The sequence below is a fragment of the Aquarana catesbeiana genome, linkage group LG09 (assembly GCF_042186555.1).
Source record: "Aquarana catesbeiana isolate 2022-GZ linkage group LG09, ASM4218655v1, whole genome shotgun sequence".
NCBI classification, from domain to species: Eukaryota; Metazoa; Chordata; class Amphibia; order Anura; family Ranidae; genus Aquarana; species Aquarana catesbeiana.
Window position 1 is genome coordinate 193,814,721 of NC_133332.1, and position 13,768 is coordinate 193,828,488.

The following is a 13,768-nucleotide window of genomic DNA, read 5'->3' on the forward strand; positions in this document are numbered from 1 at the left end:
TTTTACAGCCTGTCACTTATCTGGACAATTCAGCTATAAAAGGGGGGAATACAGTCAAATAACTGAAAAACAAGTAATCCCAAAATTAAAACTGCACTATTATATCTTTTCATAAGCAGAAATTCAGATTTTTGTTCATTAAGTGCGTCGTGTTTTTGACAAGTTTCCGTTGCAGTCCAATCAGATGCATGCAATACAGTTTTTCTGTTTGCCCAATGAAATGTACTTACAGTCATCACTGTATTGCAGTATGTTAATTGTATTTATTAATCAAGTGCCACTCATGGCCATCATCCATACTGTATATTTGGAAAAGCAAACGAAAAAGGATCTCGGACTGTAAAAGGCCACACAAGGAGTGAACAATTTATAATAAAATCATACAATTTATTGGTAACAAAAGTTAAGAATTTTATCCAATGTACATGTTGATTGTTAAAAAAAAACTAGTGCTGATAGATCATTGTGTACATTCATACACCAGAAAGGAATGCTGGTAACATAAGTCCTCATATTTCAATGCGTTTCACAAGACTTTGCTTCATCAGAGCCTATAAAGACATTACAGCACTCATCTATGAAAAGACAATAACATATTATACAGTATCCATACATATTGATATTCAATATATTCTTGTGTTCACTACGTGGGACCCACCTTGTGCTGTAACTGTCTTTCCCAAATCTTCTGAATAAACATATGCAGACCCTGAACAACCTTGTGCTTGAGGTGGATCCCACGTAGTGAACGCAAGAATGTATTAAATATTAATATGTATGGATAAATGGATACTGTATAATATGTTATTGTCTTTTCATAGAGGAGTGCTGTAATGTCTTTATAGGCCCTGATGAAGCAAAATCTGGTGAAACGCTTCGGCATACTGTATGAGGACTTATTTTACCAGCATTCCTTTCTGGTGTATGAATGTACACAATGATCTATCAGCACTAGTATTGTTTTTAACAATCAATATGTACATTGGATACAATTCTTTTAACTTACCAATAAATTGTATGATTTTATTATAAATTGTTTACTCCTTGTGTGGCCTGTACAGTCCGAGATGCTTCTTCATTTGCTTTTCCAGTATGTTAATTGCTGTTAGTTTCATCTGCTCATCCTAGTGATGGTTGCTGGGTCAGCAGGCAACAATCCAATAATTACAGTATATATAACTAGAATATAAAATAGTTGACAAGTAAAACGGCAAATTGAAATCAGGACTTGGCAGAATTTATTCAGCTTTAGAAAATGTAGTTATTTTTGAACAAAGCTGTAACTGTCTTTCCCAAATTTTCTGAATAAACATATGCAGACCCTGAACAACTTCAAGTTTCAAACCATTTGCTCAGTTATTGTAACAGTTTGAAAGAAAACATTACATTTACTATCTCTACAGTGTCAGAAATTCCTGAATACATTTTTTGTGAGTCTCTGCAGTCAAGACAATGAGCGAAAAGTTAAACTTCCTGCACAAAGTTCTTCACTGAATTATGTTGTTTTCTTAATTGCTTCAAGTAGCTTGTTAATCGGAAGCCTTTTCCTCACGATAATCATCAGCTGGCTTGATGTCCTGCCGCAACCGCTGCTTATTCCTGAACGTGTTGCCAAAACATTAATCCCAAAGCTCCTGCTTCCTTCTAACATCCCCATTTATGGAGTTAGCCTTGATTATGATATATTATTACAGGATTTCCCCCATTGCATTGGGTGTATGTCTACAAACAATTAACAAGGCCAGCCTAGGACCATTACCTGAAGAGATATCCACATATCCTGGAAGTCTACTTAAAAAAAATAACTATGATTAAAACAGGACATAAAGGTGTACTTATGATATGGCCCTTAATAATTATATGTGGGTGGAAAAACAATCATATTTTTTTTTAACAATGCAATTTATCACACATTTATTTCTTAAAGAACGAAACTAGGCAAGGACATAAAAGTACCTTTTAAACCATTTATGTATCAAAATTCATCTAGTTTAATTATTTCAATTGTGCTAAGCTGCTGGCTTGCAGTTAGAAAGTCTGCTTAGTAAGCTGATGACAAGAAGGGCAGTAAGTAGGAGTGTTCGGGGAAGGCATCACAATTGCAGTGGTGTTCTGTAACAGTACAGAAAAAAAAGAGGTTGGGCAGTGGCCCAGTACAGATTGTGATCCAATAGGTTCTTGCTGACAAAAGTCCATGAGAAATAGGTTGTTGGTGTACAATTCATGTCCAGTGAGTTTCTACATTTTAATTTCCCTAACAAATAAATTACAAATAGTAATGATCAATCAGGAAAATTGCCAATGTGTTCTTTTTTTTATTCAATTGAATATTGGACTACTTATGTTTCTAATCTGTTGAGTCTTATGTAGTTCTAGAGTCCAGGCATAAAGTTGTATGTTTTTGTGCAAATTAAATCTCAGAGGTAGGGCCAGTTTTCTGCGGCATTATGTGTGTTGGCAAGAAACCCGCTAAAAGGGTAAGAGTGCAGCAGAATGACCTTGTCTGTCTGCTGCTTCTTCTCCTTTGTCAATTCACTGGCTGGGGGCATGGACATGTTCTAGTTGTATTGTTCTTACTTCAGTAGAGAACATTGAAGTCATCAACTTGGTCTGGCAGGGCTGTATTTATTCTCAGGTCTGGACAAATCTTTTGGTGGGTAAAGTACCGTATTTATCGACGTATAACACGCACCGGCGTATAACACGCACCCCAATTTAGGAGGGAATTTTAAGGAAAAAAAAACTTTTAGGAGGGAAGTTGAAGGAAAAAAACTTACATTTAAATGCCCATCATTGCAGCCTTCTCTGTGCAGCCTTGCCCCAGTTCAGCCATGTCAGTGCAGCTTTGTCAGTGCAGCCATGTCAGTGCAGCCATGTCAGTGCAGCCTTGTCAGTGCAGCCTTGTCAGTGCAGCCTTGTCAGTGCAGCCTTGTCAGTGCAGCCTTCCCCAGTGCAGCCATGTCAGTGCAGCCTTGTCAGTGCAGCCTTCCCCAGTGCAGCCTTCCCCAGTGCAGCCTTGTCAGTGCAGCCTTCCCCCGTGCAGCCTTCCCCCGTGCAGCCTTCCCCAGTGCAGCCTGGTCAGTGCAGCCTTCCCCAGTGCAGCCTTCCCCAGTGCAGCCTGGTCAGTGCAGCCTTCCCCAGTGCAGCCTGGTCAGTGCAGCCTTCCCCAGAGCAGCCTCGCATCCCGTGATCCCAGACCCCTGCCATCCTGTCTTTCAAAATCGCCGACCACGATTTGAAAATGGCGCCGCCGGCGCCGAAATACACAGAACCGGTCCTCGGCTCTTCTCGGCGGCTCTCGTTTACTTTCGGCTCCACTCGTAGTCCCGAGCGGAGCTATCCGAACCTAGCCGAGTATACTCGGCTAGGTTCGGGCGGCGCTCGAGTGAAGACGAAAGTGGCCAAGAAGAGCCGAGGACCGGCACTGTGTATTTCGGCGCCGGCGGCGCCATTTTCAAATTGCGGTCGGCGATTTTGAAAATCTGGCAGCTCCGGATCGCAGGGGATCGGCGTATAACACGCACCCGCGATTTTCCCCTGATTTTAAGGGGAAAAAAGTGCGTGTTATACGCCGATAAATACGGTAACTCTCATATATTTTTTTAACTGTATATTTAGGCATTTGCTTGTAGCTTAGATTATATATTAGATGCTCTTGTTTTGGCAAAGGGTATTTTACAGTAAACTGGAATATGTATTTGACTGTCTTAGTTGTCGATACTAATACAAACTGGGGTGAGTATGGCACAAAACGTGTTAGGATGTTGCAAGGTTAAAGCGAGCCTGTTGTCATACAAAAGATTTCCATGCAAACCATACCCACACCAAACCTGAGAACTGTTGGGCTGATGTCTGCAGGGAAACTGACACTTCTGGTAGTGTCAATAGTCAGGGTTGGCTGCTCCTGCTGCCCTCTATGTAAGTACATAGCTCCCAACTGTCCCTGATTTGGGGGGTGTGTCCCTGATTTGGAACAACGTCCCTCTGTCCCTCTTTCCTCCTCATTTGTCCTTTATTTTGGTCTGATCTCTATAGTTGTATATAAAAATTGTTTCCAGTGCTAAACCTTTCATCCACTCGATGTCCGCCGGGTGCCCGCAATCGTGTCACGGAGAGGTAGAATGGGGAGATGCTTTTGTAAACAAAGCATGACAATGAGACAGTGGTCCCAAAATAGTGTCAGAACTGTCCGATGTGTCCGCCATAATGTCGCAGTCCCGATAAAAATCGCAGATCGCCGCCATTACTAATAAAGATAAATTAAAATTAAAAATGCCATAAAACTATTCCCTATTTTGTAGACACTATAACTTTTGCGCAAACCAATCAAGATATGCTTATTGTGATTTTTTTTTTTTTTTACCAAAAATATGTAGAAGAATACATATCGGCCTAGGAAAAAAATTTTTTTTTTATATATTTTTGGGGGATATTTATTATAGCAAAAAGTAAAAAATAAGGTGTTTTTTTCAAAATTGTCACTCTTTTTTTGTTTATAGCGCAAAAAATAAAAACTGCAGAGGTGATCAAATACCACCAAAAGAGAACTCTATTTGTGGGAAAAAAAGGACGTCAATTTTGTTTGGGTACAATGTTGTACAACCGCGCAATTGTCAGTTAAAGCGACGCAGTGCCGAAACACAAAAAGTGCTCCGGTCAGAAAGGGGGTAAATTCTTCCGGGGCTGAAGTGGTTAAAGGGGCGTGGCAGGGGGTGTGTCCTATGCATACATTCTTTTGTTAATAGGTGTTACTCGTTCCCATCTCAAAAAGTTGGGAGGTGCAGTATGTAACTACTGTATCCTGTAATGAGTGGAGGTTAGAGGGTGGAACCAGTTAGAGCTGGGGGGGGGGGGGATCCAGGAGATTGACACTCCCTAAAGTGTCAGTTTTCCTGCCAACTTCAACTGATGATTCCCTAGCATGGAAGTGGAGTTTGGCAGCACAGGCAGAAGGACAGGTGAATATATCCTGTATTCCTTTACAGGTACGGCTTGTTTTAAAACATGTTGTACAACGACTAGGTTGCTTTAAGGATAAGCCGGTAAGGGTATGTTTGAAAAAGAATCTGAAAAGATAATCTACCTAAATATAACTTTAATCTATTTATTTTCTACAACTCTTGTGAAATTCAAAAGTTTTTCCTTTCTGAAAACAGAACCTGTATTTTTAAATTACAGGAGAAATATGTCACTTTAGGCAATGAAAATACATTATTTTTAGACTTATTTACATATGAGACCCTTTAAAATCACCATGTTTACTCTAATGTGCTTAGTTTTTTTCTGGGAGTTTCTTATATAATTATGTATATTTAATTATTAATTCTCATTGAATTCTAGTTAAACCTTCCATCTATGAAAAAGAGACAGACTGTGACAGGAAGGAGTCAGTACTGCTTGGAGACATTCATCGTTTCCCCTGTACAGCTTACGGAAGACCTCCTCCCACATTTACCTGGATGTGGCAGCCATGCTCAATTAATGCTACAAAGTAAGTTATAATTTACTACAGGTTTTTAAAAAGTAGGAGTAAAGGAAAGAAGGTAAAAAAAATACTTTATAGATGTATACTAGAAAAATTGCAAAATTCATATTAAAAATGAGAAAACAGAAAATATTTCTCCTCATTTCCTTTTTTATTCAGGCTGCAATCAGGAAACTCATAGGGAAGAGACCTTTTTAGCCTTTGTCATAAGAAGATTGTATTGTAATGTATTCAGCTATGTAATCCAACAAAAGGGCTTGGTATCTGGCTATTTTCAGGATAGATTTTATTCACATCAGTAACAACCAAGCTGAATAGCTCAGGTATTGAGTTGTGGATAATGAAAACATAATGCATTTTAATACAAAAGCAGAAGGACTCAAATGACATTGAACTGACACTTGGTTGTGAAATTGAAATCGTGTTTCACATACATAGGTCTTACATAATTCATAGGACAACTTAATGTGAACTAGAATTTTAGACTAGTTTGTCAAATGATTGAAGACCTAGGTGGGCTCTCATGCAAACTCTTATATCTCAGGTTCTGAGACTTGAAAAGAACCGATCAACTAATTTAAATAATTATTTTTGGATTTTCACAGTGTAGCCTAACATCATAAAGGTTACTTTTTTTTAAATTATTTCTATGTACTCTTTCTTAGTCTGAGAAGATGTATCATGTTGAGTGTCTTATGTACCTGAGCTGGTGACAGACACTGAAAAACTGTGATTTATTTGGAATGTATTATTTTTTCAATTACTTTTTAGATATACATGTAGTTTGCCATACACTCATCTATCCATGCATAGTACATTTTTAAACCTTGTTTCCATACACATTTGCTACACAATGGGTGCACTTTACTTCTCCTTTTCACATTGGAAGCCCATAAGTTGGTTTAATCACTTTATGCTCCCAAACATACAATACAGGGTTCTGTCTAATTACAAGATAAATTACTACAATTTAGAAGTGCCCAATGTCTCTCTAACATCTGACCTCCTTTCCTTAGGTGTTGTACTTGATCCAAATGGTACCTATATTGGCCCTCATTCATTTTTCACCCATCTGCAATCTTTACTTTCTTTTCATTTGGGGATATAAACCACCACACATTCACATTATACTCCTAACCATCCCAAAGTAAGATGAAGGAATTGGTTTACCAGAGTTGCTTCAGCACTACAGAGCCTTAAATCTATCATGGGTGAAACCTTGGGTCAGGCTAACCTGGACCTGTTCAGGCATCCTAGATCTTCCACTCCATTTAAAAACCTGTGTAGTTGCACTCATTTTCCCTGAGCTTCCCTGCGATTTTTGCTAAATTCCCCCATCAACACAGTCAGTGTTAATGGGGAAATCTGTTGGAGCTATTGTGTTCTCCCAGTGGGGGGGGGGCATGGGGAGCCATCCCTGCCAGGAGGAAAACAGTGATTTTTGCTAGCGGCTATAGCTGCTGGCAATAATCGCATGCTGAGATCCCGACATGCTGATTGTACCCAAGCCAATCTATGGATCGACTCGGGTACATTTAGCCCTCCTATAGATGGTCCGAATCTCAGCCGGTTCAGCAGGGATTTGAACCATCTATGGTCGGCTTAAATGTGGTAAACACTGCTGATTTTCATCATCCATCCATGTGCAAGCAAAAATTCTGTTTTTTTTTTTATTTCCTTGCACCTGATTGGGAATTCTTTACAAAGTGAATCTTTACTACATTTATATTACATTTACTAAGGAGAATGAGTGCAACTGCATTTGCAATGTGCAGAGTCTGCCTTCAATAAGTCCACCCCATAATCTGCCAAAAAAACTATAGTAGTGTGCTTATTTCTGGCTAATCAAGATACCAGCTATAATGCATTATAATGCATGTGCCAATAAGTATAGTCTTCAAAATATGGGAGTTGTGGTCTTGGTCACAGTAGGGTTATCTCTTACTTGCAGAAGTCCTAAATAATTTTTTTTTTTAGATATGACGCATGGCTTTATTTCCTGCACTTGACTGATTTTCTCTTCTTTTCCAACCTTCACTAAAATCAACAAGGAGATTTAGCCTGCCCCTATTGTTCTTTGTTTCACTTCCTCTCAAATCCCTGACTTACACTTACAAACCGCAAATGTCAGACCAGCCATTGGTCTTTTTCTGAGCCCGAAACATGCTAATTATGCCAGCTGAAATTATCAAAGAGCCTTGATGAGAAATTGTCTCACCCATCTTAAGTTGTTGTCTTATATAATCAGGAAAGCACAATCAAAACAAGACATGATAGATCTAAATGAAAAAAGTTGTCTGCTGGACATTTATAGCTCATGTACCAACATAAGATGGCAAGTGGACAATTTCCTTTGTTTGCGTAAACAATCATACAAATGAGTGCACAGATCATTGCTGTTTATAGCTACATGACACATGGAAATAATCCCATTTTCTGCAATACGTATTTCATTAAGATGCTCATTCCACTCATAGTCATTTCATAAAGACTGAGATCATTTTTAAACAACTTAATTCATACTGTTATGAAAAGTAAAACAAAAAAATTAGAAACAGGGGAAACTGAGTTTCCTTAGGGTCTACAAAGGACCCACCCACATTAGAACCCACCATTCTCAATTAGGGATGAGCCCGATGTTCGAGTCGAATGTAAGTTTGACTCGAACACCGGGTGTTCTCCCGTTTTTAGAATTTAGAACATTATGGGAGCTTTCGTGGGAAATTCAAGCGCCTGCGGAATGCCCCATAATGCACTATGAGACCGTCAATGCACTGCGAGATTGCAGTGCATTGATGGCTGCTGATTGGTCAAAGCATGCACCTGACTACAGCATGGAAGCCCCCTTTAGAATCACTTGCAGAATTGAGCGATAATGATTAGTGGGGAAATTCGTCATCAGACACTGAAAGTGACGATAATGACGATTCTGCAACTGAGCAAATTTCAGTGTTTTTGATTTGATTACATTATTGAATAAAATGTATTATTATTATATTATTATTTTTATAGTTATTTATTATATTATAATTTATGATTTCGTATTTCAAACTTTATCATACCCAGGATGTCTAATAGACTCTTGTTTGGACAGATTTAAGTGAGTTATTCCTAAGAATTACAGGCCTACAATATAAAATGCCAAATTTCCATGCAAAACAATGTACTGCTTTGAGATTCAAAAATCAGACATAATCATTCCGCCAGGGAGGTTAAAGTAGAATTAAATGCTTTTTTTTTTTTTTTTTTGATAGAGTAAGCGAGGGTTAATAATTCTTGTCAGTTTTAATTTTTGCTATATGTGTGCCTTTAAAGAAACTTACTTTCACTTCCTGTCCTGAAGCCACAACAGGAAGTGAGAGGAAATTCCTCCAAGATAAGTAAATACCTGGTTGAGCTCTGACTCGGCTTGGGTGCCTGGCTGAGGGGCACTCAGAGGAGGGAGGGACTAGGAGCAGCAAAGAGGGACCTGAGAAGAGAAGGATCAAGGCTGTTCTGTGCAAAACCAACTGCACAGAGGAGGTAAGTATAACATGTTTGTTATTTAAAAAAAACAAAAAAAAACGAGCCTTTAGAATCACTTCAAACTGTATTTATTCCCTTTTCTACTATTGCGCAGTATAATATGTTGCATTTAATATTGTATGTGTTACAATGAAATTGTAGGGGTTATTTACTAAAACTGGAGTGTGCAAAATCTGGTGCAGCTCTACATAGAAACCAATCAGCTTCCAGGTTTTATTGCCAAAGCTTAATTGAACAAGCTGAAGTTAGAAGCTGATTGGTCACCAAACACACCTGCACCAGATTCGGAGTGCACCAGCTTTGGTAAATCTCCCCCTATATGTTCTCATACTTTGAATTGCTATGTAACTGTCATCTGTGATGTTAATAATAATTAAAATAATAATAATAACAATTACTATGATTGTTATATTATTATTTTACAATTCCAGCACAAGCTCTGCATATCACACAGATCATACATGAAAAATATGATCGTTTATTTTAAACAAGGGAATGATTAAACTGCACATTATGGTTATTATTATTATTATTTCCAGGGTATTGTGAAAAGGCTAAACATGGATTTTTAATTATAAACAAATGGTCATAACTTAGGATGAAAAGAAAACTGAAATGATACTTTAAGGGAATAGACTGAGAAATAAATTTGCACATGATTCTAATCTCCCCTTGCTATGTAAGTCTCAGTGACATTCTATAGTCCCTCAAAATCTTATCCTTTTTATATAAGGTGTGACGTGGATTCCAATATTGAACGGATACGTCTTTTATACAATAACATGGACAATTACACAACTCCATCTGTTGTTGAAGAAATCAGAATACCATCTGAAGACAAAAACAAAGTAAGTGCATATTTGAAACAATAGTTTTTTGCTCCTATTTATTTATTAGTCAGGCTCGGTTCACACGGGGGCGACTTGTCAGGCGACCTAGCCGCCTGACAAGTCGCCTCCCGTTCTGTACAATGGAACCGTTCTAATCGGAACGACGCAAGTCGCTCCGACTTAGGAGAAAGGTTCCTGTACTACTTTGGGGGCGACTTGCATAGACTTCTATACAGAAGTCGTCTTGCAAGTCGCCCCGGCAGTCGTGTGCAGGTCGCCTCGGTGAGGCGACCTGCAAGTCGTGCCGCGTCTAGTGTGAACTGGCACTCACTCTGAAAAGTCCTGATGCATAGCAAATTGGCACTAGTAAGTAACTGGTTTGTTGATCAATATTCTAGTTTGATCAAGAGAGCTACTGTTTTTCTATGCCAGTTCATATAGCAAGAAACACTTACTGAAAGACTATTTTCCAAAACTGATATGAGTTGTGGGTGAATACACAGAATAGAATGTTATTATAAATAGCAGTAACCCTATGTGTAGCTCCCTACTGCTTAGGGCTCTGCTAGTGACATCTCTCCATTAATTTCTTACAAGTATTCAGTTGCTCAGCATTCTGTCATAGAAAATTTTCAGGTAGTATTTCCTGCATTCTCCATTCTCTCCTGTAGGAAATACAATGGGGGAAGTCAAAGCACCCTTGCCTGTCTAAAGGCAAGCAATATGACCCAAATAGATACTTGTGCAGGTTAGCAGCTGGGGTATGCTTTACAACACCAGAGTAGAGAACACAGACAATGGAAATCCACTCCTAAGGCAATCCGTTTTTTCCTGCTTTTTTTTTAACATTTTAAATAGTAACACATACTTCTTGCACCCTCTTTTCAGGCAATGGTGTCAATTTGCATCTGTATTGGGTTAGCGTTAGGGGTCAAGTCCTGGTGGGAAAAAACATGAAATTTTATATATATCTATATATCTATAGATATATATCTATAGATATATAGATATATCTATATATCTATAGATATATATCGTACTCTTTTTTTAACAAATAAAGTGCAATATTTATTGTAAAGTTAAGAAAATAAAAAGTGTAGCGCTATGTTTTAAGTGTGAACATCAGTATAATTCACCCATATGTAGACTTTCAATCAATAATGCAAATCAAGCATAAAAATAAAAGGCCTTATAACAGCACCTGTGAAATAAATCCAAAATATAAACAAAAAAAATCCAAAATATAAACAAAAAAATCAATAATAATGCTTCTTCTAGACTGTGTGGTTGTATTAAAACAATCCCATAGAACCAAAGACACGTGTACAGTTAACCCATAAACTTAAATGGGATACAGAGCAAGTCTCTGGGATTTAGACAGTTCATCTAAGCGTAGGGATGGTCACAAAGCGTGAATGTGGATCACACACCAATATATATTCACATCCAGAGTACTTCTTCTTATATTCAGTAAGAGGGGAAGAAAATAAAATGCCCTTACCAGAAGCGGTGGACTCACTGGCCGTTGGCGGTGAGTCATATAGGCTTTCACCGTTTATACGGTAGGGTTAAAGCTGTCTCCGGTCTGTGATGGAAGGTTACGGAAGGCCTATAAACTTCAACGATGGGATCGAGTCCACTCTGATGAGAGAGCATGTTAGATTATGCAATAAGATCCTCTTCCGATAATCACTCACTTGGTTTTGCCCGTATGTGATCAAGAAAAGAGAAAAAGGCTTCCACATAGCATAAAATCCAAGTAACCAGGGAATTTTATTGTTATGGTTAAGAATTCCAATAAAAATCAGGTTTTTAAAATCAAGGTTCATATGAACAAAAAAATGGATCTAGCGCAGTAAAGTCAGATGGCTGTGGTAGCGTCACACATCCGACGCGTCTCGTCTACCAAGACTTCAACAGGGGTAAGGCTAGCCTGCCATCTCCTGCGCTATTTATCTAAAAATGCCAGAAATTACATTGGGAACACCTGTGCGGCGTGACTTCCGGGTTTTCCACGTCATGTGATTATCCATCGGGTCACATGACTAACTCTAGGCCAATCATGGGAGGAGAAACCACTGAGGTACCAAGCCTCTTTCTGATAATTCCATCCTCCCAATGGTTGTCGGGGATAATAGTCACATGGCTAACGCGTCATCACGTCTGAGCGCGATGACGCGGTATACCTTCTGACGGCGCTCATCCCAGGATGAGCGCCGTCAGAAGGTATACCACGTCATCGCGCTCAGACGTGATGACGCGTTAGCCATGTGACTATTATACTATGATCTAGCAGGCTCAGTAAGCACTACATCTTGTTTTTTACATTACTCGTGTGCTATGATTGTTATCTTATGCAAAGTTTTAGAATAAAAAGTACTAGGTGTCAATCAATCTGTATTTCCTTTAGTTACAAATATTCTATGGTGTCATTGCAATCAATACGCATAGAATGTATATATAAAATTAAATTTGACTTGCCTAGTTAGGCTAGTAAACCTATTTGCATATAATTTAGGTTATTTGATACAATGGTTCGACTCCTTTTTAAAATGCATTTTTCACCCCAGATTTTTAAGTTGTTCATATCCTCATAAGGCTCTGTAGAGTAATACATCATAGGTTTGATTTCTTAACCTTCTCTTATCTGTAATCAAAGCCAGGTGATCTACTGGTTGCAGGAAGTAACTGGATGGCAACAGTCTCTAAAAAAAAAATGATTTGATCATTTGTCATTTTATTTATTTTATTATTTCAGTTACTTATATAGCGCCGTCAATTTATGCAGCGATTTACATTTACATTGTACATTCACATCAGTCCCTACCCTCAAGGAGCTTACAATCTAAGGTCCCTAACTCACATTCATACATACTAGGGACAATTTAGACAGGATCCAATTAACCTACCAGCATGTCTTTGGAGTGTGGGAGGAAACTGGAGTACCCGGAGGAAACCCACGCAGGCACAGGGAGAACATGCAAACTCCAGGCAGGTAGTGTCGTGGTTGGGATTCGAACCAGCGACCCTTCTTACTGCTAGGTGAGAGTGCTACCCACTACACCACTGTGCCACCCCATCATGTTATTCTTTAGAATTTGTAGTTTCTGAACAGCTGCCACTAGTAAATTTAAACCCATTCTGAACTGTTTGTAATCTTGAAACTTCTTCTGCTCCTAGAGAGGAGATCAGGGAAGTACTGGAGCTGTGATAGCAATAAACCACAACCACATCACTGTTCACAGCCACTCTGCTTCTCTTGATGGGGCCACCTTTAAATACATGTTCTTGCCAGGCTGATAAATCCCTATTCAACTGCACATCTGTTCCAAACCACACTTACACGCCAAGAACATGAAGAATTCACTGCACAACTGGACAGTAGAAAACTTTTTTCTTTAGTGTTTCTTAGTTTGTTTTCTAAAAGAAAAACATAGCTTAAAAAAAAACAATACTTGTATAAGTATGAAACACCCAAGAGTTGTATCCTTTGCCCATTAATAAACTAAGAAAAGTGTTTTTCACAGTCTGGGTGTGCGATGAATCCTTCATATTCATACCAACCTATTTGGTCTCTTTGTTCCTCCCATGACCTTCTGCTCTCTAGCTCCCTTGTTACCTTCTCTCATGCTTGCCTCCAGGTCTTCTCCCAAGCCTCTCCCACCCTATGGTACTCCCTACCGCGATCTGTCCGACTATCTCCTACTCTATCCACATTTAATCTTGGTTCACACTGATTCAGTGTTGGATTCGCAGTGATTTCGCAGTGTTTCCCACACCACATCGCAATCGCCCTCCATTCATGCAAACCAGAGTGTATGTTCATACTGATGCGGTGCGATTCCTGCCTGAATCACATGCGGCTTCACGCACCGCATCAATATGAACCAGCACTTAGATGATCCCTTAAGACCCTTGTCTTCAGAGA

The 13,768-nt window shown here is 38.9% G+C and overlaps 1 protein-coding gene across 3 annotated transcripts in view; it reads left to right on the plus strand.

The window, feature by feature from the left end:
* Window positions 1–13,768, plus strand: part of LOC141108162 (vascular endothelial growth factor receptor kdr-like) — a 308,462-nt gene that overhangs the window by 198,984 nt on the left and 95,710 nt on the right. For all 3 annotated transcript variants that reach the window (XM_073599472.1, XM_073599473.1, XM_073599474.1), the window contains exons 10-11: window positions 5,341–5,491; window positions 9,744–9,858. In XM_073599472.1, coding sequence (XP_073455573.1) covers window positions 5,341–5,491; window positions 9,744–9,858 — 266 coding nt within the window. The remainder of the gene's footprint in view (window positions 1–5,340; window positions 5,492–9,743; window positions 9,859–13,768) is intronic.